This window comes from Oncorhynchus gorbuscha, linkage group LG22 (assembly GCF_021184085.1).
Source record: "Oncorhynchus gorbuscha isolate QuinsamMale2020 ecotype Even-year linkage group LG22, OgorEven_v1.0, whole genome shotgun sequence".
Lineage (NCBI taxonomy): Eukaryota > Metazoa > Chordata > Actinopteri > Salmoniformes > Salmonidae > Oncorhynchus > Oncorhynchus gorbuscha.
The window spans coordinates 50,712,342-50,739,841 of NC_060194.1; the positions used below are offsets into that span (position 1 = coordinate 50,712,342).

The 27,500-nt window shown below is 47.1% G+C and overlaps 1 protein-coding gene across 2 annotated transcripts in view; it reads left to right on the plus strand.

Moving 5' to 3' along the window:
* The window catches only part of LOC124009247 (ZZ-type zinc finger-containing protein 3-like), a 39,614-nt gene extending 15,846 nt beyond the window's left edge, over nucleotides 1-23,768 (plus strand). Inside the window, exons 5-11 of one of the 2 annotated variants that reach the window (XM_046320843.1) lie at nucleotides 3,069-3,140; nucleotides 5,613-5,714; nucleotides 6,424-6,519; nucleotides 8,321-8,464; nucleotides 9,996-10,130; nucleotides 21,302-21,402; nucleotides 22,517-23,768. In XM_046320843.1, coding sequence (XP_046176799.1) covers nucleotides 3,069-3,140; nucleotides 5,613-5,714; nucleotides 6,424-6,519; nucleotides 8,321-8,464; nucleotides 9,996-10,130; nucleotides 21,302-21,402; nucleotides 22,517-22,661 — 795 coding nt within the window. In that variant the 3' untranslated portion in view covers nucleotides 22,662-23,768. The remainder of the gene's footprint in view (nucleotides 1-3,068; nucleotides 3,141-5,612; nucleotides 5,715-6,423; nucleotides 6,520-8,320; nucleotides 8,465-9,995; nucleotides 10,131-21,301; nucleotides 21,403-22,516) is intronic. The other variant, XM_046320844.1, reaches the window with a different exon arrangement.
* The last annotated feature ends 3,732 nt before the right edge of the window (nucleotides 23,769-27,500 follow it).

The following is a 27,500-nucleotide window of genomic DNA, read 5'->3' on the forward strand; positions in this document are numbered from 1 at the left end:
GAGTGGAGGGGCGGCAGGTAGCCTAGTGGTTAGAGTGGAGGGGCGGCAGGTAGCCTAGTGGTTAGAGTGTAGAGACGGCAGGTAGCCTAGTGGTTAGAGTGGAGGGGCGGCAGGTAGCCTAGTGGTTAGAGTGTAGAGGCGGCAGGTAGCCTAGTGGTTAGAGTGGAGGGGCGGCAGGTAGCCTAGTGGTTAGAGTGGAGGGGCGGCAGGTAGCCTAGTGGTTAGAGTGGAGGGGCGGCAGGTAGCCTAGTGGTTAGAGTGGAGGGGCGGCAGGTAGCCTAGTGGTTAGAGTGTAGAGGCAGCAGAGTAGCCTAGTGGTTAGAGGGGAGGGGCGGAAGGTAGGCTAGTGGTTAGAGTGGAGGGGCGGAAGGTAGCCTAGTGGTTAGAGTGTTGGACCAGTAACCGAAAGGTTGCTGGATCGAATCCCTGAGCTGACAAGGTAAAAATCTGTCGTTCTGCCCCTGAACAAGGCAGTTAACCACTGTTCCCCTGTAGGAATTGTAAATAAGAATTTGTTCTGAACTGACTTGCCTAGTTAAATACAGGTTCAATTAATAAATAGAAATGTAGATTTGTTTTGTCACTGGCCAACACATAATAAACCATAATACCCCATGAGAGGAATTATGTTTTTCAACATTTTTACAAATCAAACCAAATTAAAAGCGGCAATGTCTTCAGTCAATAAGTATTCAACCCCTTTTGTTATGTCAAGGAGCCTAAATAGTTCAGGAGTAAGAATGTGCTTAATGAGTCACATGGATTCACTCTGTGTGTAATAATAGTGTTGAACAACTACCTCATCTCTGTACCCTGTATCCAATGCCCTGCAAAGAAGGGCTCCTATTGGTAGACTACCTCATCTCTGTACCCTGTATCCAATGCCCTGCAAAGAAGGGCTCCTATTGGTAGACTACCTCATCTCTGTACCCTGTATCCAATGCCCTGCAAAGAAGGGCTCCTATTGGTAGACTACCTCATCTCTGTACCCTGTATCCAATGCCTCGCAAAGAAGGGCTCCTATTGGTAGACTACCTCATCTCTGTACCCTGTATCCAATGCCTCGCAAAGAAGGGCTCCTATTGGTAGACTACCTCATCTCTGTACATACAGTTATCTGTAAGGTCCCTCATCTCTGTACATACAGTTATCTGTAAGGTCCCTCATCTCTGTACATACAGTTATCTGTAAGGTCCCTCATCTCTGTACATACAGTTATCTGTAAGGTCCCTCATCTCTGTACATACAATTATCTGTAAGGTCCCTCATCTCTGTACATACAGTTATCTGTAAGGTCCCTCATCTCTGTACATACAGTTATCTGTAAGGTCCCTCATCTCTGTACATACAGTTATCTGTAAGGTCCCTCATCTCTGTACATACAGTTATCTGTAAGGTCCCTCATCTCTGTACATACAGTTATCTGTAAGGTCCCTCATCTCTGTACATACAGTTATCTGTAAGGTCCCTCATCTCTGTACATACAGTTATCTGTAAGGTCCCTCATCTCTGTACATACAGTTATCTGTAAGGTCCCTCATCTCTGTACATACAGTTATCTGTAAGGTCCCTCATCTCTGTACATACAGTTATCTGTAAGGTCCCTCATCTCTGTACATACAGTTATCTGTAAGGTCCTCATCTCTGTACATACAGTTATCTGTAAGGTCCCTCATCTCTGTACATACAGTTATCTGTAAGGTCCCTCATCTCTGTACATACAGTTATCTGTAAGGTCCCTCATCTCTGTACATACAGTTATCTGTAAGGTCCCTCATCTCTGTACATACAGTTATCTGTAAGGTCCCTCATCTCTGTACATACAGTTATCTGTAAGGTCCCTCATCTCTGTACATACAGTTATCTGTAAGGTCCCTCATCTCTGTACATACAGTTATCTGTAAGGTCCCTCATCTCTGTACCCCACACATACTGTAAGGTCCCTCAACTCTGTACATACAGTTATCTGTAAGGTCCCTCATCTCTGTACCCCAACACATACTGTAAGGTCCCTCATCTCTGTACCCCAACACATACTGTAAGGTCCCTCATCTCTGTACCCCACACATACTGTAAGGTCCCTCATCTCTGTACCCCACACATACTGTAAGGTCCCTCATCTCTGTACCCCACACATACTGTAAGGTCCCTCATCTCTGTACCCCACACATACAATTATCTGTAAGGTCCCTTGGTTAGGCAGTGAATTTCAAACACAGAATGAACCACAAAGACCAGGGAGGTTTTCCAATGCCTCACAAAGAAAGGCACCTATTAGTAGATGGTTACAATATTTTAAAAAGAAGACATTGAATATCCATTTGAGTATGGTGAAGTTATTAATTACACATTATCAATACACCCAGTCACTACAAAGATACAGGTGTCCTTCCTAACTCAGTTGCCGGAGAGGAAGGAAACCGCTCAGGGATTTCACCATGAAATCTAACCCGTCTCTCTCTCTCTAACCCGTCTCTCTCTCTCTAACCCGTCTCTCTCTCTCTCTAACCCGTCTCTCTCTCTCTCTAACCCGTCTCTCTCTCTCTCTAACCCGTCTCTCTCTCTCTCTAACCCGTCTCTCTCTCTCTCTCTCTCTCTCTCTCTCTCTCTCTCTCTCTCTCTCTCTCTCTCTCTAACCCGTCTCTCTCTCTCTCTCTCTCTCTCTCTCTCTCTCTCTCTCTCTCTCTCTCTCTCTCTCTCTCTCTCTCTCTCTCTCTCTCTCTCTCTCTCTCTCTCTCTCTCTCTCTCTCTCTCTCTCTCTCTCTCTCTCTCTCTCTCTCTCTCTCTCTCTCTCTCTCTCTCTCTCTCTCTCTCTCTCTCTCTCTCTCTCTCTCTCTCTCTCTCTCTCTCTCTCTCTCTCTCTCTCTCTCTCTCTCTCTCTCTCTCTCTCTCTCTCTCTCTCTCTCTCTCTCTCTCTCTCTCTCTCTCTCTCTCTCTCTCTCTCTCTCTCTCTCTCTCTCTCTCTCTCTCTCTCTCTCTCTCTCTCTCTCTCTCTCTCTCTCTCTCTCTCTCTCTCTCTCTCTCTCTCTCTCTCTCTCTCTCTCTAACCCGTCTCTCTCTGTGTCCAGATGATCCGAGGGCGGCTGTGTCACCAGAGTAAACCTGACACCTTCAACCAGCTGTGGACCGTGGAAGAACAGGTACTGACAAGGATGTGTCTGTGTGTGTCTGTGTGTGTGTGTTCTTTATAGACAATGTGTGTGTGGTCCTTAGTGATAATGTGTGTGTGGTCCTTACAGGTAATGTGTGTGTGGTCCTTAGTGATAATGTGTGTATGGTCTTTACAGGTAATGTGTGTGTGTCTGTGGTCTTTCTACTGTCTCTCTCTCTCTCTCTCTACCGCACCTGCTGTCTCTAACTCTGAATGATCAACTATGAAAAGCCAACTGACATTTCCTCCTGAGGTGCTGTCCTGTTGCTCCCTCGACAACCTCTGTGGTTTTTATTACCAGACCCTGCTGGTCATCTATGAAGGTCGACCGACTATGATTTTTCAACACAGATGCCGATTATTGGAGGACCAAAAAAAGCCGATACCGATTAATCGGATTATTTTTATATATATTTGTAATAATGATAATTACAACAATACTGAATGAACACTTTTATTTTAACTTAATATAAAACATCAATAAAATATATTTAGTCTCAAATAAATAATGAAACATGTTCAATTTGGTTTAAATAATGCCAAAACAAAGTGTTGGAGAAGAAAGTAAAAGTGCAATATGTGCCATGTAAGAAAGCGAACGTTTAAGTTCCTTGCATTTGACATTTTAGGTTGTAGTTATTATAGGAATTATAGGACTATTTCTCTCTATACCATTTGTATTTCATATACCTTTGGCTATTGAGTGTTCTAATAGGTACTTTAGTATTGCCAGTCTAATCTCAGGAGTTGATCTCAAGCGTTGCTAAGAGCTGCTGGAAAATGCATGAAAGTGCTGTTTGAATGAATGCTTACGAGCCTGCTGGTGCCTACCACCGCTCAGTCAGACTGCTCTATCAAATCATAGACTTTATTATAACATAATAACACACAGAAATACGATCCTTAGGTCATTAATATGGTCAAATCCGGAAACGGTAACTTAGAAAACAAAATGTTTATTCTTTCAGTGAAATACGGAGCCGTTCCGTATTTTATCTAACGGGTGGCATCTCTAAGTCTAAATATTGCTGTTACGTTGTACAACCTTCAATGTTCTGTTATAATTATGTACAATTCTGGCAAATTAATAAGTCCTTGTTAGGAAGCAACACAGTTCGCAACGAGCCAGGCGGCCCAAACTGTTGCAAATACACTGACTCTGCTTGCACTGAATGCAAGAGAATTGACACAATTTAATATTGGCTGCAAACATGCATTTATTGTAACTAAATATGCAGGTTTGTATGTATTTTAAGCAAGTTATTGATGTGAATGGTTAGGTACATTGGTGCAACGAATGTGGTTTTTTCGTAAATGCACTTTTGTTAAATCATCACCCTGTTTGGCGAAGTCGAAGTAGGCTGTGATTCGATGATAAATTAACAGGCACCGCATTGATTATATGCAACGCAGGACAAGCTAGTTAAACTAGTATTATAATCAACCATGTGTCGTTAACTAGGGATGATGTGAAGATTGATAGTTTTTTATAAGGTAAGTTTAATGCTAGCTAGCAACTAACCTTGGCTCATTGCAGCCAAAAGGTCCTTTTTTCTGCTTTTTGCTTTTTTCTGCACTCCCGTAGCAGGTGGTCAGCATGCCACGCAGTTTCCTCGTGGGTTGCAATGTAATCGGCCATAATCGGCATCCAAAAAGGCTGATTACCCATTGTTATGAAAACTTGAAATCGTCCCTATTTGATCGGCCAAGTACTCTGTTATAATCTCCACCCGGCACAGCCAGAAGAGGACTGGCCACCCCTCAGAGCCTGGTTCCTCTCTACCTGGTACAGCCAGAAGAGGACTGGCCACCCCTCAGAGCCTGGTTCCTCTCTACCTGGTACAGCCAGAAGAGGACTGGCCACCCCTCATAGCCTGGTTCCTCTCTACCTGGTACAGCCAGAAGAGGACTGGCCACCCCTCAGAGCCTGGTTCCTCTCTACCTGGTACAGCCAGAAGAGGACTGGCCACCCCTCATAGCCTGGTTCCTCTCTACCTGGCACAGCCAGAAGAGGACTGCCCCCCCCTCATAGCCTGGTTCCTCTCTACCTGGTACAGCCAGAAGAGGACTGGCCACCCCTCATAGCCTGGTTCCTCTCTACCTGGCACAGCCAGAAGAGGACTGGCCACCCCTCATAGCCTGGTTCCTCTCTAGGTTTCTTCCTAGGTTTTGGCCTTTCTAGGGAGTTTTTCCTAGCCACCGTGCTTCTACACCTGCATTGCTTGCTGTTTGGGGTTTTAGGCTGGGTTTCTGTACAGCACTTTGTGACATCAGCTGATGTGAGAAGGGCTATATAAATACCTTTGATTGATTTTCCCTCTTTGTGTGTGTGTGTGTGTGTGTGTGTGTGTGTGTGTGTGTGTGTGTGTGTGTGTGTGTGTGTGTGTGTGTGTGTGTGTGTGTGTGTGTGTGTGTGTGTGTGTGTGTGTGTGTGTGTGTGTGTGTGTGTGTGTGTGTGTAGAAGAAGCTGGAGCATCTCCTACTGCAGTTTCCTCCTGAGGAGGTGGAGTCTAAACGCTGGCAGAAGATAGCTGACGCCCTGGGCAACAGGACCGCTAAACAGGTCACACACGCTGACACACACACTTACATTTTCAAAGGTATGCGTGTGCAGGTCCTCAGAGAAACATGTTATAATATCACCTTGATCTGGGTACAGGTCAGAGAAACAGGTTAATATAACACTCTGATCTGGGTACAGGTCAGAGAAACAGGTTAATATAACACTCTGATCTGGGTACAGGTTAATATAACACTCTGATCTGGGTACAGGTTAATATAACACTCTGATCTGGGTACAGGTTAATATAACACTCTGATCTGGGTACAGGTTAATATAACACTCTGATCTGGGTACAGGTCGGAGAAACAGGTTAATATAACACTCTGATCTGGGTACAGGTTAATATAACACTCTGATCTGGGTACAGGTCAGAGAAACAGGTTAATATAACACTCTGATCTGGGTACAGGTTAATATAACACTCTGATCTGGGTACAGGTTAATATAACACTCTGATCTGGGTACAGGTTAATATAACACTCTGATCTGGGTACAGGTTAATATAACACTCTGATCTGGGTACAGGTCAGAGAAACAGGTTAATATAACACTCTGATCTGGGTACAGGTTAATATAACACTCTGATCTGGGTACAGGTCGGAGAAACAGGTTAATATAACCCTGATCTGGGTACAGGTCGGAGAAACAGGTCTCTGAAGGTGTTTGTCACAGTATAAAGATGTGTGTGTGTGTGTGTGCGTGTGCGCAGGTGGCCAGCCGCGTACAGAAGTACTTCATCAAACTGACTAAAGCAGGAATCCCTGTTCCTGGGAGGACCCCCAACATGTGCATGTACAGCAAGAAGGTATCTACATAACCCCTCCCTCAGTGGTTCTCAAACCTCTCCTCTCCCCTAAACTGACTTACCTTAGTTCACCTCTGGATGTGTGGGTTTAGTTTTATAACCAGTGGGTTTAGTTGTATAACCAGTGGGTTTAGTTGTATAACCAGTGGGTTTAGTTTCATAACCAGTGGGTTTAGTTTAATAACCAGTGGGGTTAGTTTTATAACCAGTGGGTTTAGTTTTATAACCAGTGGGTTTAGTTTAATAACCAGTGGGTTTAGTTTTATAACCAGTGGGTTTAGTTTAATAACCAGTGGGTTTAGTTTTATAACCAGTGGGTTTAGTTTAATAACCAGTGGGTTTAGTTTTATAACCAGTGGGTTTAGTTTAATAACCAGTGGGTTTAGTTTAATAACCAGTGGGTTTAGTTTTATAACCAGTGGGTTTAGTTTAATAACCAGTGGGTTTAGTTTAATAACCAGTGGGTTTAGTTTAATAACCAGTGGGTTTAGTTTAATAACCAGTGGGTTTAGTTTAATAACCAGTGGGTTTAGTTTTATAACCCGTGGGTTTAGTTTTATAACCCGTGGGTTTAGTTTTATAACCCGTGGGTTTAGTTTTATAACCAGTGGGTTTAGTTATATAACCAGTGAGTTTAGTTTCATAACCAGTGGGTTTAGTTGTATAACCAGTGGGTTTAGTTTCATAACCAGTGGGTTTAGTTTAATAACCAGTGGGTTTAGTTTAATAACCAGTGGGTTTAGTTGTATAACCAGTGGGTTTAGTTGTATAACCAGTGGGTTTAGTTTTATAACCAGTGGGTTTAGTTTCATAACCAGTGGGTTTAGTTTAATAACCAGTGGGTTTAGTTTAATAACCAGTGGGTTTAGTTTAATAACCAGTGGGTTTAGTTTAATAACCAGTGGGTTTAGTTTAATAACCAGTGGGTTTAGTTTTATAACCAGTGGGTTTAGTTTTATAACCAGTGGGTTTAGTTTTATAACCAGTGGGTTTAGTTTTATAACCAGTGGGTTTAGTTTAATAACCAGTGGGTTTAGTTTTATAACCAGTGGGTTTAGTTTTATAACCAGTGGGTTTAGTTTTATAACCAGTGGGTTTAGTTTCATAACCAGTGGGTTTAGTTGTATAACCAGTGGGTTTAGTTGTATAACCAGTGGGTTTAGTTGTATAACCAGTGGGTTTAGTTTCATAACCAGTGGGTTTAGTTTCATAACCAGTGGGTTTAGTTTCATAACCAGTGGGTTTAGTTTTATAACCAGTGGGTTTAGTTTTATAACCAGTGGGTTTAGTTTCATAACCAGTGGGTTTAGTTTTATAACCAGTGGGTTTAGTTATATAACCAGTGGGTTTAGTTATATAACCAGTGGGTTTAGTTGTATAACCAGTGGGTTTAGTTGTATAACCAGTGGGTTTAGTTGTATAACCAGTGGGTTTAGTTGTATAACCAGTGGGTTTAGTTGTATAACCAGTGGGTTTAGTTGTATAACCAGTGGGTTTAGTTGTATAACCAGTGGGTTTAGTTGTATAACCAGTGGGTTTAGTTGTATAACCAGTGGGTTTAGTTGTATAACCAGTGGGTTTAGTTGTATAACCAGTGGGTTTAGTTGTATAACCAGTGGGTTTAGTTTCATAACCAGTGGGTTTAGTTATATAACCAGTGGGTTTAGTTGTATAACCAGTGGGTTTAGTTAAATGACTAAGAGACGCGAGTAATCTGTAACCATAAGTAATCTGTAACCATAAGTAATCTGTAACCATAAGTAATCTGTAATCAATCATAAGTAATGTGTTGTCTCTGTAGGTGTCCAATAAGAGGCAGCACCACCTGAACAGGCACCTGTACCGACCGTCTACCTTCCTGACCTCATATGAGCCTCCCGTCTTTATGGAAGAAGAGGATGAGAGAGCGGCCTACTACAGCTCCCTGCAGGACCCCGACGACACGGTACGCTGACCACACGGTACCACACACTGACCTACAGCTCCCTGCAGGACCCCGACGACACGGTACGACACGCTGACCACCTGACCACACACTGACCTACAGCTCCCTGCAGGACCCCGACGACACGGTACGCTGACCACACACTGACCTACAGCTCCCTGCAGGACCCCGACCACACGGTACGACACGCTGACCACACACTGACCTACAGCTCCCTGCAGGACCCCGACCACACGGTACGACACGCTGACCACACACTGACCTACAGCTCCCTGCAGGACCCCGACGACACGGTACGACACGCTGACCACACACTGACCTACAGCTCCCTGCAGGACCCCGACGACACGCTGACCACCTGACCACACGGTACCACACACTGACCACACGGTACCACACACTGACCACACGGTACCACACACTGACCACACGGTACCACACACTGACCACACGGTACCACACACTGACCACACGGTACCACACACTGACCACACGGTACCACACACTGACCACACGGTACCACATACTGACCACACGGTACCACACACTGACCACACGGTACCACACACTGACCACACGGTACCACACACTGACCACACGGTACCACACACTGACCACACGGTACCACACACTGACCACACGGTACCACACACTGACCACACGCCTCTATCTCTGTCTCTCTCTTTCCACTCTCTCTCTCCCTTTCCCCTCTCTCTTTCCTCTCTCTGTCTCTCTCTTTCCTCTCTCTCTCTCCCTTTCCCCTCTCTCTTTCCTCTTTCTCTCTCTCTCTCTCTTTCCCCTCTCTCTCTCTCTCTCTCTCTCTCTCCCTTTCCCCTCTCTCTTTCCTCTCTCTGTCTCTCTCTTTCCTCTCTCTCTCTCCCTTTCCCCTCTCTCTTTCCTCTTTCTCTCTCTCTCTCTCTCTCCCCTCTCTCTCTCTCTCTCTCTCTCCCTTTCCCCTCTCTCTTTCCTCTCTCTCTCTCCCTTTCCCCTCTCTCTTTCCTCTCTGTCTCTCTCTTTCCTCTCTCTCTCTCCCTTTCCCCTCTCTCTTTCCTCTCTGTCTCTCTCTTTCCTCTCTCTCTCTCTCTCTCTCTCATTTCCATCTGCTTCTGATGTGTAACCTTTAAGACCCAGCTGTGCCCTGCCGGGAGCCAGACATGCTGTGAAAGTGCGTCAGCAGCAAAGCTCAGACAGTCATTCAGTAAAGGAAGCAGGGCGTTTGTCTTTAGTCTTGACCGTTCCTGTCACGACAAACACTCCTTTTCAGAAACCTGACTCTTAGTCTGTCATACTAAAGAGTGTCTGTCCTTGACCGTGTGTGTGTGTGTGTGTGTGTGTGTGTGTGTGTGTGTGTGTGTGTGTGTGTGTGTGTGTGTGTGTGTGTGTGTGTGTGTGTGTGTGTGTGTGTGTGTGTGTGTGTGTGTGTGTGTGTGTGTGTGTGTGTGTGTGTGTGTGTGTGTCTGTGTCTGTGTCTGTGTGTGTGTGTGTGTGTGTGTGTGTGTGTGTGTGTGTCTGTGTGTGTGTGTGTGTCCAGGATGAGGAGGGTGTACCTGTGGAGTTGAGACACCTGCCGGAGTACAAGGAGCTTCTGGAGCTGAAGAGAATGAAGAAACACAAACTGCAGGAGATCCAGGCTGAGAGTAGCATGGCCCTGCACCATGGATACAAGGTACACACATCACCATGGATACAGGGTACACACATCACCATGGATACGAGGTACACACATCACCATGGATACAAGGTACACACATGACCATGGATACAAGGTACACACATCGCCATGGATACAGGGTACACACATGACCATGGATACACGGTACACACATGACCATGGATACACGGTACACACACCCGTGTGTTAGGCCACACAAGCTCATAGAACTGGACCGTTGAGTGCTGAAGAGCGCAGCGCTAAGTGTCTGTCCTCGGCTACATCACTGCCCAGTTCCAAAATGCCTCTGGAAGCGTCATCAGTACAAGAACTGTTTTTTATTTATTTTTTATTTATTTCACCTTTATTTAACCAGGTAGGCTAGTTGAGAACAAGTTCTCATTTGCAACTGCGACCTGGCCAAGATAAAGCATAGCAGTGTGAACAGACAACACAGAGTTACACATGGAATAAACAATTAACAAGTCAATAACACAGTAGAAAAAAATGGGCAGTCTATATACAATGTGTGCAAAAGGCATGAGGAGGTAGGCGAATAATACAGTTTTGCAGATTAACACTGGAGTGATAAATGATCAGATGGTCATGTACAGGTAGAGATATTGGTGTGCAAAAGAGCAGAAAAATAAATAAATAAAAACAGTATAAAAAACAGTATGGGAATGAGGTAGGTGAAAATGGGTGGGCTATTTACCAATAGACTATGTACAGCTGCAGCGATCGGTTAGCTGCTCGGATAGCCAATGTTTGAAGTTGGTGAGGGAGATAAAAGTCTCCAACTTCAGCGATTTTTGCAATTCGTTCCAGTCACAGGCAGCAGAGTACTGGAACGAAAGGCGGCCAAATGATGTGTTGGCTTTAGGGATGATCAGTGAGATACACCTGCTGGAGCGCGTGCTACGGATGGGTGTTGCCATCGTGACCAGTGAACTGAGATAAGGCGGAGCTTTACCTAGCATGGACTTGTAGATGACCTGGAGCCAGTGGTTCTGGCGACGAATATGTAGTGAGGGCCAGCCGACTAGAGCATACAATTCGCAGTGGTGGGTGGTATAAGGTGCTTTAGTGACAAAACGGATGGCACTGTGATAGACTGCATCCAGTTTGCTGAGTAGAGTGTTGGAAGCCATTTTGTAGATGACATCGCCGAAGTCGAGGATCGGTAGGATAGTCAGTTTTACTAGGGTAAGCTTGGCAGCGTGAGTGAAGGAGGCTTTGTTGCGGAATAGAAAGCCGACTCTTGATTTGATTTTCGATTGGAGATGTTTGATGTGGGTCTGGAAGGAGAGTTTGCAGTCTAGCCAGACACCTAGGTACTTATAGATGTCCACATATTCAAGGTCGGAACCATCCAGGGTGGTGATGCTAGTCGGGCATGCGGGTGCAGGCAGCGATCGGTTGAAAAGCATGCATTTGGTTTTACTCGCGTTTAAGAGCAGTTGGAGGCCACGGAAGGAGTGCTGTATGGCATTGAAGCTCGTTTGGAGGTTAGATAGCACAGTGTCCAATGACGGGCCGAAAGTATATAGAATGGTGTCGTCTGCGTAGAGGTGGATCAGGGAATCGCCCGCAGCAAGAGCAACATCATTGATATACACAGAGAAAAGAGTCGGCCCGAGAATTGAACCCTGTGGCACCCCCATAGAGACTGCCAGAGGACCGGACAGCATGCCCTCCGATTTGACACACTGAACTCTGTCTGCAAAGTAATTGGTGAACCAGGCAAGGCAGTCATCCGAAAAACCGAGGCTGTTGAGTCTGCCGATAAGAATATGGTGATTGACAGAGTCGAAAGCCTTGGCGAGGTCGATGAAGACGGCTGCACAGTACTGTCTTTTATCGATGGCGGTTATGATATCGTTTAGTACCTTGAGTGTGGCTGAGGTGCACCCGTGACCGGCACGGAAACCAGATTGCACAGCGGAGAAGGTACGGTTGGATTCGAGATGGTCAGTGACCTGTTTGTTGACTTGGCTTTCGAAGACCTTAGATAGGCAGGGCAGGATGGATATAGGTCTATAACAGTTTGGGTCCAGGGTGTCACCCCTTTGAAGAGGGGATGACTGCGGCAGCTTTCAATCCTTGGGGATCTCAGACGATATGAAAGAGAGGTTGAACAGGCTGGTAATAGGGGTTGCGACAATGGCGGCAGATAGTTTCAGAAATAGCGGGTCCAGATTGTCAAGCCCAGCTGATTTGTACGGGTCCAGGTTTTGCAGCTCTTTCAGAACATCTGCTATCTGGATTTGGGTAAAGGAGAACCTGGAGAGGCTTGGGTGAGGAGCTACGGGGGGCGGAGCTGTTGGCCGAGGTTGGAGTAGCCAGGCGGAAGGCATGGCCAGCCGTTGAGAAGTGCTTATTGAAGTTTTCGATAATCATGGATTTATCGGTGGAGACCGTGTTTCCTAGCCTCAGTGCAGTGGGCAGCTGGGAGGAGGTGCTCTTGTTCTCCATGGACTTCACAGTGTCCCAGAACTTTTTGGAGTTGGAGCTACAGGATGCAAACTTCTGCCTGAAGAAGCTGGCCTTAGCTTTCCTGACTGACTGCGTGTATTGGTTCCTGACTTCCCTGAACAGTTGCATATCACGGTGGCTATTCGATGCTATTGCAGTCCGCCACAGGATGTTTTTGTGCTGGTCGAGGGCAGTCAGGTCTGGAGTGAACCAAGGGCTGTATCTGTTCTTGGTTCTGCATTTTTTGAACGGAGCATGCTTATCTAAAATGGTGAGGAAGTTACTTTTAAAGAATGACCATGCATCCTCAACTGACGGGATGAGGTCAATGTCCTTCCAGGATACCCGGGCCAGGTCGATTAGAAAGGCCTGCTCACAGAAGTGTTTTAGGGAGCGTTTGACAGTGATGAGGGGTGGTCGTTTGACTGCGGCTCCGTGGCGGATACAGGCGATGAGGCAGTGATCGCTGAGATCCTGGTTGAAGACAGCGGAGGTATATTTGGAGGGCCAGTTGGTCAGGATGACGTCTATGAGGGTGCCCTTGTTTACAGAGTTAGGGTTGTACCTGGTGGGTTCCTTGATGATTTGAGTGAGATTGAGGGCATCTAGCTTAGATTGTAGGACTGCCGGGGTGTTAAGCATATCCCAGTTTAGGTCACCTAACAGAACGAACTCTGAAGCTAGATGGGGGGCGATCAATTCACAAATGGTGTCCAGGGAACAGCTGGGAGCTGAGGGTGGTCGGTAGCAGGCGGCAACAGTGAGAGACTTATTTCTGGAGAGAGTAATTTTCAAAATTAGTAGTTCAAACTGTTTGGGTATGGACCTGGAAAGTATGACATTACTTTGCAGGCTATCTCTGCAGTAGACTGCGACTCCGCCCCCTTTGGCAGTTCTATCTTGACGGAAGATGTTATAGTTGGGTATGGAAATCTCTGAATTTTTGGTGGCCTTCCTGAGCCAGGATTCAGACACGGCAAGGACATCAGGGTTAGCAGAGTGTGCTAAAGCAGTCAGTAAAACAAACTTAGGGAGGAGGCTTCTGATGTTGACATGCATAAAACCAAGACTTTTTCGATCACAGAAGTCAACAAATGAGGGTACCTCGGGACATGCGGGGCCTGGGTTTACCTCCACATCACCCGCGGAACAGAGAAGGAGTAGTATGAGGGTACGGCTAAAGGCTATCAAAACTGGTCGCCTAGAGCGTTGGGGGCAGAGGATAAGAGGAGCAGGTTTCTGGGCATGGTAGAATATATTCGGGGCATAATGCGCAGACAGGGGTATGGTGGGGTGCGGGTACAGCGGAGGTAAGCCCAGGCACTGGGTGATGATGAGAGAGGTTGCATCTCTGGACATGCTGGTTGTAATGGGTGAGGTCACCGCATGTGTGGGAGGTGGGACAAAGGAGGTAACAGGGGTATGCAGAGTGGATCTAGGGGCTCCATTGTGAACTAAAACAATGATAACTAACCTGAACAACAGTATACAAGGCATATTGACATTTGAGAGAGACATACAGCGAGGCATACAGTAGTCACAGGTGTTGAATTGAGAAAGCTAGCTAAAAACAGTGGGCGAGGCTAATCAGCTAGCACAACAAACAGCAGGTAAAATGGCGTTGACTATGCAACTAGGCCGACAGATAAAACAAACAAGCAGAGTGGAGTACCGTGATTAATGGACAGTCCAGTGTGCGTCAGCTATGTAGCCAAGAGGTCACTGTTATTCAGGAGCTTCATGAAATGGGTTTCCATGGCCGGGCAGCTGCACACAAGCCCCACATCACCATGCACAATGCCAAGCCCCACATCACCATGCACAATGCCAAGCCTCACATCACCATGCACAATGCCAAGCCTCACATCACCATGCACAATGCCAAGCCTCACATCACCATGCACAATGCCAAGCCTCACATCACCATGCACAATGCCAAGCCTCACATCACCATGCACAATGCCAAGCCTCACATCACCATGCACAATGCCAAGCCTCACATCACCATGCACAATGCCAAGCCTCACATCACCATGCACAATGCCAAGCCTCACATCACCATGCACAATGCCAAGCCTCACATCACCATGCACAATGCCAAGCCTCACATCACCATGCACAATGCCAAGCCTCACATCACCATGCACAATGCCAAGCCTCACATCACCATGCACAATGCCAAGCCTCACATCACCATGCACAATGCCAAGCCTCACATCACCATGCACAATGCCAAGCCTCACATCACCATGCACAATGCCAAGCCTCACATCACCATGCACAATGCCAAGCCTCACATCACCATGCACAATGCCAAGCCTCACATCACCATGCACAATGCCAAGCCTCACATTACCATGCACAATGCCAAGCCTCACATCACCATGCACAATGCCAAGCCTCACATCACCATGCACAATGCCAAGCCTCACATCACCATGCACAATGCCAAGCCTCACATCACCATGCACAATGCCAAGCCTCACATCACCATGCACAATGCCAAGCCTCACATCACCATGCACAATGCCAAGCCTCACATCACCATGCACAATGCCAAGCCTCACATCACCATGCACAATGCCAAGCCTCACATTACCATGCACGATGCCAAGCCTCACATCACCATGCACAATGCCAAGCCCCACATCACAATGCCAAGCCCCACATCACAATGCACAATGCCAAGCCTCACATCACCATGCACAATGCCAAGCCTCACATCACCATGCACAATGCCAAGCCTCACATCACCATGCACAATGCCAAGCCTCACATCACCATGCACAATGCCAAGCCTCACATCACCATGCACAATGCCAAGCCTCACATCACCATGCACAATGCCAAGCCTCACATCACCATGCCAAGCCTCACATCACCATGCACAATGCCAAGCCTCACATCACCATGCACAATGCCAAGCCTCACATCACCATGCACAATGCCAAGCCTCACATCACCATGCACAATGCCAAGCCTCACATCACCATGCACAATGCCAAGCCTCACATCACCATGCCAAGCCTCACATCACCTGTAGCTGACTGTCCCTCTATAACAGTAAGAGGGTGTGGTAGGTAGGTAGCTGACTGTCTCTATATAACAATAAGGGGTGGTAGGTAGGTAGCTGACTGTCTCTACTGTCCCAAGCATGGTGCTTGCCTCGGAGCTGTGAGGGGAACGGCACCTCAGTACCTCCAGGCTCTGATCAGGCCCTACACCCAAACAAGGGCACTGCGTTCATCCACCTCTGGCCTGCTCGCCTCCCTACCACTAAGGAAGTACAGTTCCCGCTCAGCCCAGTCAAAACTGTTCGCTGCTCTGGCCCCCCAATGGTGGAACAAACTCCCTCACGACGCCAGGACAGCGGAGTCAATCACCACCTTCCGGAGACACCTGAAACCCCACCTCTTTAAGGAATACCTAGGATAGGATAAAGTAATCCTTCTCACCCCCCCTTAATAGATTTAGATGCACTATTGTAAAGTGACTGTTCCACTGGATGTCATAAGGTGAATGCACCAATTTGTAAGTCGCTCTGGATAAGAGCGTCTGCTAAATGACTTAAATGTAAATGTAATAACAATAAGGGTGTGGTAGGTAGGTAGCTGACTGTCTCTACTGTCCCTCTATAACAATAAGGGAGTGTGGTAGGTAGGTAGCTGACTGTCCCTCTATAACAGTAAGGGGGTGTGGTGGGTAGGTAGCTGACTGTCTCTACTGTCCCTCTATAACAGTAAGGGGGTGGTAGGTAGCTGACTGTCTCTACTGTCCCTCTATAACAGTAAGGGGATGGTAGGTAGGTGACTGTCCCTCTATAACAGTAAGGGGGTGTGGTAGGTAGCTGACTGTCTCTACTGTCCCTCTATAACAGTAAGGGGGTGGTAGGTAGCTGACTGTCTCTACTGTCCCTCTATAAGGGAGGGGGTGTGGTAGGTAGGTAGCTGACTGTCTCTACTGTCCCTCTATAACAATAAGGGGGTGGTGGTAGGTAGGTAGCTGACTGTCTCTACTGTCCCTCTATAACAGTAAGGGGTGTGGTAGGTAGCTGACTGTCCCTCTATAACAGTAAGGGGGTGTGGTAGGTAGCTGACTGTCCCTCTATAACAGTAAGGGGGTGTGGTGGGTAGGTAGCTGACTGTCCCTCTATAACAATAAGGGGTGTGGTAGGTAGCTGACTGTCTCTACTGTCCCTCTATAACAATAAGGGGGTGTGGTAGGTAGGTAGCTGACTGTCTCTACTGTCCCTCTATAACAGTAAGGGGGTGGTGGGTAGATAGCTGACTGTCCCTCTATAACAGTAAGGGGGTGGTGGGTAGGTAGCTGACTGTCTCTACTGTCCCTCTATAACAATAAGGGGTGTGGCAGGTAGGTAGCTGACTGTCTCTACTGTCCCTCTATAACAGTAAGGGGGTGGTGGGTAGGTAGCTGACTGTCTCTACTGTCCCTCTATAACAATAAGGGGTGTGGCAGGTAGGTAGCGGACTGTCTCTACTGTCCCTCTATAACAGTAAGGGGGTGTGGTGGGTAGGTAGCTGACTGTCCCTCTATAACAGTAAGGGGTGTGGCAGGTAGGTAGCTGACTGTCTCTACTGTCCCTCTATAACAGTAAGGGGGTGTGGTAGGTAGCTGACTGTCCCTCTATAACAGTATGGGGGTGTGGTAGGTAGCTGACTGTCCCTCTATAACAGTAAGGGGGTGTGGTAGGTAGCTGACTGTCCCTCTATAACAGTATGGGGGTGTGGTGGGTAGCTGACTGTCCCTATATAACAATAAGGAGGTGTGGTAGGTAGCTGACTGTCACTCTATAACAATAAGGGAGTGTGGTAGGTAGCTGACTGTCTCTACTGTCCCTATATAACAATAAGGGGGTGTGGTAGGTAGCTTACTGTCCCTATATAACAATAAGGGAGTGTGGTAGGTAACTGACTGTCCCTATATAACAATAAGGAGGTGTGGTAGGTAGCTGACTGTCCCTCTATAACAATACGGGAGTGTGGTAGGTAGCTGACTGTCTCTACTGTCCCTATATAACAATAAGGGGGTGTGGTAGGTAGCTTACTGTCCCTATATAACAGTAAGGGGGTGTGGTAGGTAGCTGACTGTCTCTACTGTCCCTCTATAACAGTAAGGGGGTGGTAGGTAGCTGACTGTCTCTACTGTCCCTCTATAACAGTAAGGGGTGGTAGGTAGGTGACTGTCCCTCTATAACAGTAAGGGGTGTGGTAGGTAGCTGACTGTCTCTACTGTCCCTCTATAACAGTAAGGGGGTGGTAGGTAGCTGACTGTCTCTACTGTCCCTCTATAAGGGAGGGTGTGGTAGGTAGGTAGCTGACTGTCTCTACTGTCCCTCTATAACAATAAGGGGTGGTGGTAGGTAGGTAGCTGACTGTCTCTACTGTCCCTCTATAACAGTAAGGGGGTGTGGTAGGTAGCTGACTGTCCCTCTATAACAGTAAGGGGTGTGGTAGGTAGCTGACTGTCCCTCTATAACAGTAAGGGGGTGTGGTGGGTAGGTAGCTGACTGTCCCTCTATAACAATAAGGGGTTGTGGTAGGTAGCTGACTGTCTCTACTGTCCCTCTATAACAATAAGGGGTGTGGTAGGTAGGTAGCTGACTGTCTCTACTGTCCCTCTATAACAGTAAGGGGGGTGGGTAGATAGCTGACTGTCCCTCTATAACAGTAAGGGGGTGGTGGGTAGGTAGCTGACTGTCTCTACTGTCCCTCTATAACAATAAGGGGTGTGGCAGGTAGGTAGCTGACTGTCTCTACTGTCCCTCTATAACAGTAAGGGGTGGTGGGTAGGTAGCTGACTGTCTCTACTGTCCCTCTATAACAATAAGGGGGTGTGGCAGGTAGGTAGCGGACTGTCTCTACTGTCCCTCTATAACAGTAAGGGGGTGTGGTGGGTAGGTAGCTGACTGTCCCTCTATAACAGTAAGGGGTGTGGCAGGTAGGTAGCTGACTGTCTCTACTGTCCCTCTATAACAGTAAGGGGTGTGGTAGGTAGCTGACTGTCCCTCTATAACAGTATGGGGGTGTGGTAGGTAGCTGACTGTCCCTCTATAACAGTAAGGGGGTGTGGTAGGTAGCTGACTGTCCCTCTATAACAGTATGGGGGTGTGGTGGGTAGCTGACTGTCCCTATATAACAATAAGGAGGTGTGGTAGGTAGCTGACTGTCCCTCTATAACAATAAGGGAGTGTGGTAGGTAGCTGACTGTCTCTACTGTCCCTATATAACAATAAGGGGGTGTGGTAGGTAGCTTACTGTCCCTATATAACAATAAGGGAGTGTGGTAGGTAACTGACTGTCCCTATATAACAATAAGGAGGTGTGGTAGGTAGCTGACTGTCCCTCTATAACAATAAGGGAGTGTGGTAGGTAGCTGACTGTCCCTCTATAACAGTAAGGGGGTGTGGCAGGTAGGTAGCTGACTGTCCCTATATAACAATAAGGGGGTGTGGCAGGTAGGTAGCTGACTGTCTCTACTGTCCCTCTATAACAGTAAGGGGGTGTGGTAGGTAGCTGACTGTCCCTCTATAACAATAAGGGGTGTGGTAGGTAGCTGACTGTCCCTCTATAACAGTAAGGGGTGGTAGGTAGCTGACTGTCTCTACTGTCCCTCTATAACAGTAAGGGGGTGGTGGGTAGGTAGCTGACTGTCTCTACTGTCCCTCTATAACAGTAAGGGGGTGGTAGGTAGCTGACTGTCTCTACTGTCCCTCTATAACAGTAAGGGGGTGGTGGGTAGCTGACTGTCCCTCTATAACAATAAGGGGGTGTGGTGGGTAGCTGACTGTCCCTCTATAACAGTATGGGGGTGTGGTGGGTAGCTGACTGTCCCTATATAACAATAAGGAGGTGTGGTAGGTAGCTGACTGTCCCTCTATAACAATAAGGGGGTGTGGCAGGTAGGTAGCTGACTGTCTCTACTGTCCCTCTATAACAGTAAGGGGGTGTGGTAGGTAGCTGACTGTCCCTCTATAACAATAAGGGGGTGTGGTAGGTAGCTGACTGTCCCTCTATAACAGTAAGGGGGTGGTAGGTAGCTGACTGTCTCTACTGTCCCTCTATAACAGTAAGGGGGTGGTGGGTAGGTAGCTGACTGTCTCTACTGTCCCTCTATAACAGTAAGGGGGTGGTAGGTAGCTGACTGTCTCTACTGTCCCTCTATAACAGTAAGGGGGTGTGGTAGGTAGCTGACTGTCTCTACTGTCCCTCTATAACAGTAAGGGGGTGGTGGGTAGCTGACTGTCCCTCTATAACAATAAGGAGGTGGTGGGTAGCTGACTGTCCCTATATAACAATAAGGGGGTGGTAGGTAGCTGACTGTCCCTATATAACAATAAGGGGGTGGTAGTTAGCTGACTGTCTCTACTGTCCCTCTATAACAGTAAGGGGGTGTGGCAGGTAGGTAGCTGACTGTCTCTACTGTCCCTCTATAACAGTAAGGGGGTGTGGTAGGTAGCTGACTGTCTCTATATAACAATAAGGGGATGTGGTAGGTAGCTGACTGTCCCTCTATAACAGTAAGGGGGTGGTAGGTAGCTGACTGTCCCTCTATAACAATAAGGGGGTGGTAGGTAGCTGACTGTCCCTCTATAACAATAAGGGGGTGGTAGGTAGCTGACTGTCCCTCTATAACAGTAAGGGGTGGTAGGTAGCTGACTGTCCCTCTATAACAATAAGGGGTGGTAGGTAGCTGACTGTCCCTCTATAACAATAAGGGGGTGGTAGGTAGCTGACTGTCCCTCTATAACAATAAGGGGTGGTAGGTAGCTGACTGTCCCTCTATAACAGTAAGGGGGTGGTAGGTAGCTGACTGTCTCTACTGTCCCTCTATAACAGTAAGGGGGTGTGGTGGGTAGGTAGCTGACTGTCTCTACTGTCCCTCTATAACAGTAAGGGGGTGTGGTGGGTAGGTAGCTGACTGTCTCTACTGTCCCTCTATAACAGTAAGGGGGTGTGGTGGGTAGGTAGCTGACTGTCTCTACTGTCCCTCTATAACAGTAAGGGGGTGTGGTGGGTAGGTAGCTGACTGTCTCTACTGTCCCTCTATAACAGTAAGGGGGTGTGGTGGGTAGGTAGCTGACTGTCTCTACTGTCCCTCTATAACAGTAAGGGGGTGTGGTGGGTAGGTAGCTGACTGTCTCTACTGTCCCTCTATAACAGTAAGTCCTGAGTTTGCAGAGTTCTTGGAGTCAGCCCTTAACCGTGTTATATTGACCACATACCACGAACCCCAGAGGTGCCTCATTGCTATTATAAACTGGTTACCAAGGTAATATTAACAAATATTTAAATTTAAAAAAAAAAAAGTTTTGTAATACCCGCGGTATACGGTCTGACATACCACGGCTGTCAGCCAATCAGCATTCAGGGCTCAAACCTACCCAGATTATAATGGCCGTTATAAATGGGGTGGTTCGAGCTCTGAATGCTCAGCGTTGCGTCGTACCTATGAACAGCCCTTAGCCGTGGTATATTGGCCATATACCACACCCACCCAGGTGCCTTATTGCTGTTATAAACTGGTTACCAACAGAAATTGAACAGGAAACTAGTATTCTTACGTCACACCTGTGGTATATTGTCTGATATACACAAGGCTGAAATGTTGTTTCAGCCAATCAGCATCCAGGACCCATTCTTCCTGGTTTATAATGGCATGTTAACCATACACTCCTGTGTCTCTCTCTGCAGTGTGACGTGTGTGGTGTAGAGCCTATCCAGGGCGTGCGGTGGCATTGTCAAGACTGTCCCTCAGACAACGCTGTGGACTTCTGTTCCAACTGCTCCGACTGGTGAGTCCTGCCTGGCTGGGGCTCTGTTCATCACGCTAGAAATGGGTTAAAACTATTTTTAAACACAGCCAAACAGGACTATGTGTTGACTGAGGTTCAGTAGGAACCAAACAGGACTATGTGTTGACTGAGGTCTGTTCAGTAGGAACCAAACAGGGACTATGTTTTGACTGAGGTCTGTTCAGTAGGAACCAAACAGGACTATGTGTTGACTGAGGTCTGTTCAGTAGGAACCAAACAGGGACTATGTGTTGACTGAGGTTCAGTAGAAACCAAACAGGACTATGTGTTGACTGAGGTATGTTCAGTAGAAACCAAACAGGACTATGTGCTGACTGAGGTCTGTTCAGTAGGAACCAAACAGGACTATGTGTTGACTGAGGTATGTTCAGTAGGAACCAAACAGGACTATGTGTTGACTGAGGTATGTTCAGTAGGAACCAAACAGGACTATGTGTTGACTGAGGTCTGTTCACTCGGGAGTGATTTACAAACAGCTCTAATAGATGATTATCAAACAGCTCTAATAGATGATTATCAAACAGCTCTAATAGATGATTATCAAACAGCTCTAATAGATGATTATCAAACAGCTCTAATAGATGATTATCAAACAGCTCTAATAGATGATTATCAAACAGCTCTAATAGATGATTATCAAACAGCTCTAATAGATGATTATCAAACAGCTCTAATAGATGATTATCAAACAGCTCTAATAGATGATTATCAAACAGCTCTAATAGATGATTATCAAACAGCTCTAATAGATGATTATCAAACAGCTCTAATAGATGATTATCAAACAGCTCTAATAGATTATCAAACAGCTCTAATAGATGATTATCAAACAGCTCTAACACTAAAAGGTAATGATCGTAATTTTCACAATTTCACAGTATTATTTCATCCTCATAGTGTAAAAATATATTTAAAATACAGGAAAAACATGTTTTTGACTGCATTGGGCCTTTAAGAACAAGTCTACCTTTCTACACATTTTCTAATGGCCGTTTATGAACCTACACATTAGCAGCCTTGTTGTGCATGTCGTTTTTCTACTTTAAACAGTTTCAACGGTTATTTATTAACCCTCGTTTGTCCCCTCCCCCAGCCTGTACAAGACTGAGAGCCACACGCCAGACCACCATCTGGAGCCTGTCCATCACCATGAGACCTTCCTAGACAGGGACTACTGTCTGGCTCAGACCCCTGGATATAACTACCTGGACCCCAACTACTATCCTGCTAACAGATGACGGGGGCCACAGACTGGCCCCTGAACTCCAGCCTATGCCTCAGCCCAGGGGCCATAGTTTTAGTTACACACGAAGGGTCCCTAGCATCCAGGTCCCAGGGGCCACAGTCACCCAGCCTCAGCCCACACAGCTAGCCTCAGTCAGCTAGGCTACGACAGCTAGCCTCAGCTAGCATCCAGATCCCAGAGTTCACAGTTTCAGCTACACCCCAGCGGCCCCTAGCCCCAGACTCATCCTACAGCAGAAACCAACTGGTAGTGTGTGGCTCATGGCGCCATGGCTCATGGCTCTGTCTCTCAGACCCACATCTAGACGGTTCTCACACCAGCTACTCTGCTCACCCCGCCCTGCTAGCCCAGCAGACTGGCAGGAATCCCATTGGTGGTGGTGGTGGTGGTGGTGGTGGGGGGAGGTGAAACTGGCTGCCCCGCAGACTCCATTTTGGCTCTAAGAAGAGGTCTGGGACACACTCGCTTCTCTGACCGGTTACCATAACAACCAACAAACTGAACAGAACAGTCTCTGAAAAATATACGAAAAAATAACACTATTAAAAAAAAAACTATATGAAAAAGGCACACCGACATTCCTGACCGCCAAGAAAGACTCAAGGAGGACCATCCTTTTCCTCCTCCTCCTCCTCCTTTCCCCCATACCTCTGTGTGCTGCTTGTTAACCTGGGGTGTGTTGATGGTAGTCTGGGGGTCTGGTTGATGAGTGAATATGTTCCTCGATAGATATTTGTCATTGAGTATTTCTGGTGAATCAAGCCTCTTCTGTTGTGAACTGGAGGCGGGGTTGAGAAAGGAGCTTGATGCTGATGAGAGGCGTGTCTGTCATTCCTACTAGGTTTTAAACCAATCAGAAGACAGGCATTTTCTGATGTAACCCACACAGCGGGTGTTGTCAGATGAAGCCATGGTAACGGACCCCTGACACACCTCCGCCTCACGTTTCCATAGAGATAATGTCAGCCAGCAGCTAGTCACCTCTCTCTCTCCTCTCTTCTATCTTCTCTTCCCTCTCTCTCTTCTCTTCTCCCTCACCTCTCTTCTCTCTCTCTCTCTCTCTCTCTCTCTCTCTCTCTCTCTCTCTCTCTCTCTCTTCTCCCTCACCTCTCTCTCTCTTCTCCCTCACCTCTCTCTCTTCTCCCTCACCTCTCTCTCTCTTCTCCCTCACCTCTCTCTCTCTTCCCTCTCTCTCTCTCTCTCTTCTCCCTCACCTCTCTCCTCTCTTCTCCCTCACCTCTCTCTCTCTCTCTCTCTCTCTCTTCCCTCTCTCTCTCTCTCTCTTCTCCCTCACCTCTCTCCTCTCTTCTCCCTCACCTCTCTCTCTCTTCTCCCTCACCTCTCTCTCTTCTCCCTCACCTCTCTCTCTCTTCTCCCTCACCTCTCTCTCTCTTCCCTCTCTCTCTCTCTCTCTCTTCCCTCTCTCTCTCTCTCTCTTCTCCCTCACCTCTCTCCTCTCTTCTCCCTCACCTCTCTCTCTCTTCCCTCTCTCTCTCTCTCTCTCTTCCCTCTCTCTCTCTCTCTCTTCTCCCTCACCTCTCTCCTCTCTTCTCCCTCACCTCTCTCTCTCTCTCTCTCTCTCTCTCTCTCTCTCTCTCTCTCTCTCTCTCTCTCTCTCTCTCTCTCTCTTCTCCCTCACCTCTCTTCTCTCTCTCTCTCTCTCTCTCTCTCTCTCTCTCTCTCTCTCTCTCTTCTCCCTCACCTCTCTCTCTCTTCTCCCTCACCTCTCTCTCTTCTCCCTCACCTCTCTCTCTCTTCTCCCTCACCTCTCTCTCTCTTCCCTCTCTCTCTCTCTCTCTTCTCCCTCTCTCTCTCTCTCTCTTCTCCCTCACCTCTCTCTCTCTTCTCCCTCACCTCTCTCTCTCTCTCTCTCTCTCTCTCTCTCTCTCTTCTCCCTCACCTCTCTCTTCTCCCTCACCTCTCCCTCTTCTCCCTCACCTCTCTCTCTTCTCCCTCATCTCTTCTCTTCCCTCTCTCTCTCTCTTCTCCCTCACTCTCTCTCTCCTCTCTTCCCCCTCACCTCTCTCTCTCCTCCCACTCTCCTCTCTTCTCTTCCCTCTCTCTTCTCCCTCACCTCTTCTCTTCCCTCTCTCTCTATCTCGCTCTCTCTCTTCTCCCTCACCTCTCTCTCTTCTCCCTCACCTCTCTCTCTTCTCCCTCACCTCTCTCTCTTCTCCCTCACCTCTCTCTCTTCTCCCTCACCTCTGTCTCTTCTCCCTCACCTCTCTCTCTTCTCCCTCACCTCTGTCTCTTCTCCCTCACCTCTCTCTCTTCTCCCTCACCTCTGTCTCTTCTCCCTCACCTCTCTCTCTTCTCCCTCACCTCTGTCTCTTCTCCCTCACCTCTGTCTCTTCTCCCTCACCTCTGTCTCTTCTCCCTCACCTCTCTCTCTTCTCCCTCACCTCTCTCTCTTCTCCCTCTCTCTTCTCCCTCACCCCCCTCACCTCTCTCTCTCTCTTCTCCCTCACCTCTCTCTCTTCTCTTCCCCCTCTCTCTCTCTCTCTCTCTCTCTCTCTCTCTCTCTCTCTCTCTCTCTCTCTCTCTCTCTCTCTCTTCTCCCTCTCTTCTCCCTCACCTCTCTCTCTTCTCCCTCACCTCTTCCCTCTCTCTCTCTCTCTTCTCCCTCACCTCTCTCTTCTCCCTCACCTCTCTCTCTTCTCCCTCACCTCTCTCTCTCTCTCTCTCTCCTCTCTTCTCCCTCACCTCTCTCTCTTCTCCCTCACCTCTCTCTTCTCCCTCACCTCTCTCTCTTCTCCCTCACCCCTCTCTCTCTTCTCCCTCACCTCTCTCTCTCTTCTCCCTCACCTCTCTCTCTTCTCTTCCCTCTCTCTCTCTTCTCCCTCACCTCTCTCCTCTCTTCCCCCTCACCTCTCTCTCTCCTCCCACTCTCCTCTCCTCCCTCTCCTCTCTTCTCTTCCCCCTCACCTCTCTCTCTTCTCTCTCCTCTCTTTCTCTTCTCTCCTCTCTTCCCCCTCTTCTCTCTTCTCCCTCACCTCTCTCTTTCTCTAAAATCTGTTCAGTCGCCAACGGAGAAGCACTAGAGCACAGAGAGCTGATGGAAGACTTGTGAATCTTAAACTTGTGATGAAAATATATTGTTTTTCTTTTCAATGTGTTTGATGCTGTTGTTTGATCAGGTGGTTAATCATGTAGTTGATCATGTGGTTGATCACATGCAGAAAGTACAATAATAGTAGCCCGGTGGTAAATATGACGACAACGTAAAGCTAGTTGCCATCTGTGGGCCATTTTTTTATTTTTTATGAATCAATCACACCTCTGAACCCCTGGCCTCGAACCTTGACCTTCAACCCCTGACCTCTATTCAACTGCCCCATCAGCAAGCCTCTAGATAAGGGGTAGACCACACCTGACCAACTGAGCTAATTGATCAGTTCAGTGATCTATTCAACACAGCTGGTATTCCAGGACGGTTAGATCAAAAACATGAAGTGGCTCCAGGATCAGGGATCAGCCTACCCTTGTTTTAGATCCTCTAAGTCAAGGTTATCCAACCACTGTCCAGGGTCGCCTACCCTTGTTTTAGATCCTCTAAGTCAGGGTTATCCAACCACTGTCCAGGGTCGCCTACCCTTGTTTTAGATCCTCTAAATCAGGGTTATCCAACCACTGTCCAGGGTCGCCTACCCTTGTTTTAGATCCTCTAAGTCAGGGTTATCCAACCACTGTCCAGGGTTGCCTACCCTTGTTTTAGATCCTCTAAATCAGGGTTATCCAACCACTGTCCAGGGTCGCCTACCCTTGTTTTAGATCCTCTAAGTCAGGGTTATCCAACCACTGTCCTGAGTGCACGTTTTGTTTGTTGTCCTAACACTACACAGCTGATTGAAATAACCAACTCGTCAATCTTTGATTATTTTTAATCAGCTGTGTAGTGCTAGGACAACAAGCCAAAACGTTGTTGCCCAAAGGGCCGAGTTTGTGAAACTCTGCTGTAGAGTTAGCCTGTTTGCCTCAACGTCCCAATTTAAAAGATTTGTTTTTTTTTTTTAAAGAAGAGAAGAATGGAGGAGGTGGTGATTTGGTTGATGATTTTGTGTCAGTGGAAATCTCTCACCCCACGTTATTTTATACACACATTTTTTGTCATCCTTAATTGAGTAGGTGCCCACTACCCACCATGCACTGCTTCTGTAACTGTGTATAACAGTATGTTCTTAACTGCTAGAGGATATCTGTGGAAATAAAAGTATGTGAATAGTAATCTATATCCTTAGTCCTCTGTTATTCTGTGGATTTGTTATTGCTGCCTCCAGTATATAATAGTATATTATAATGTGCTGTGGTTGGCTCATTTGTGACCAAAAGCCATGGTGACCTGATTCATGTGATCCCATGTATCAGAGAATCTTTATTCCCTTTTAATAAAATAACACAAGTATTAATCGGGGCGGCAGCGTAGCCTAGTGGTTAGAGCGTGTGACTAGTAACCGGAAGGTTGCGAGTTCAAACCCCCGAGCTGATAAGGTACAAATCTGTCGTTCTGCCCCTGAACAGGCAGTTAACCCCACTGTTCCCAGGCCGTCATTGAAAATAAGAATTTGTTCTTAACTGACTTGCCTGGTTAAATAAAGGTAAAATAAATTTTAAAAATCATTGTTTTATTTAAACCTATAATTTGGGAGGGAGTCATGTTCAGAGTGAAACCAAGGTTTCTTGTACAAATGAGCTCTGTAATTACAAAGATACACACATCAAATATAAAATCTGAAATGCAAAACAGGAATACAATACAAATTCATAGAAAATAAATACATTGTTCAGTAAGGAAGCCTGGTGGATCTGGTGAACCCTCACGGTGGTTCTGGTG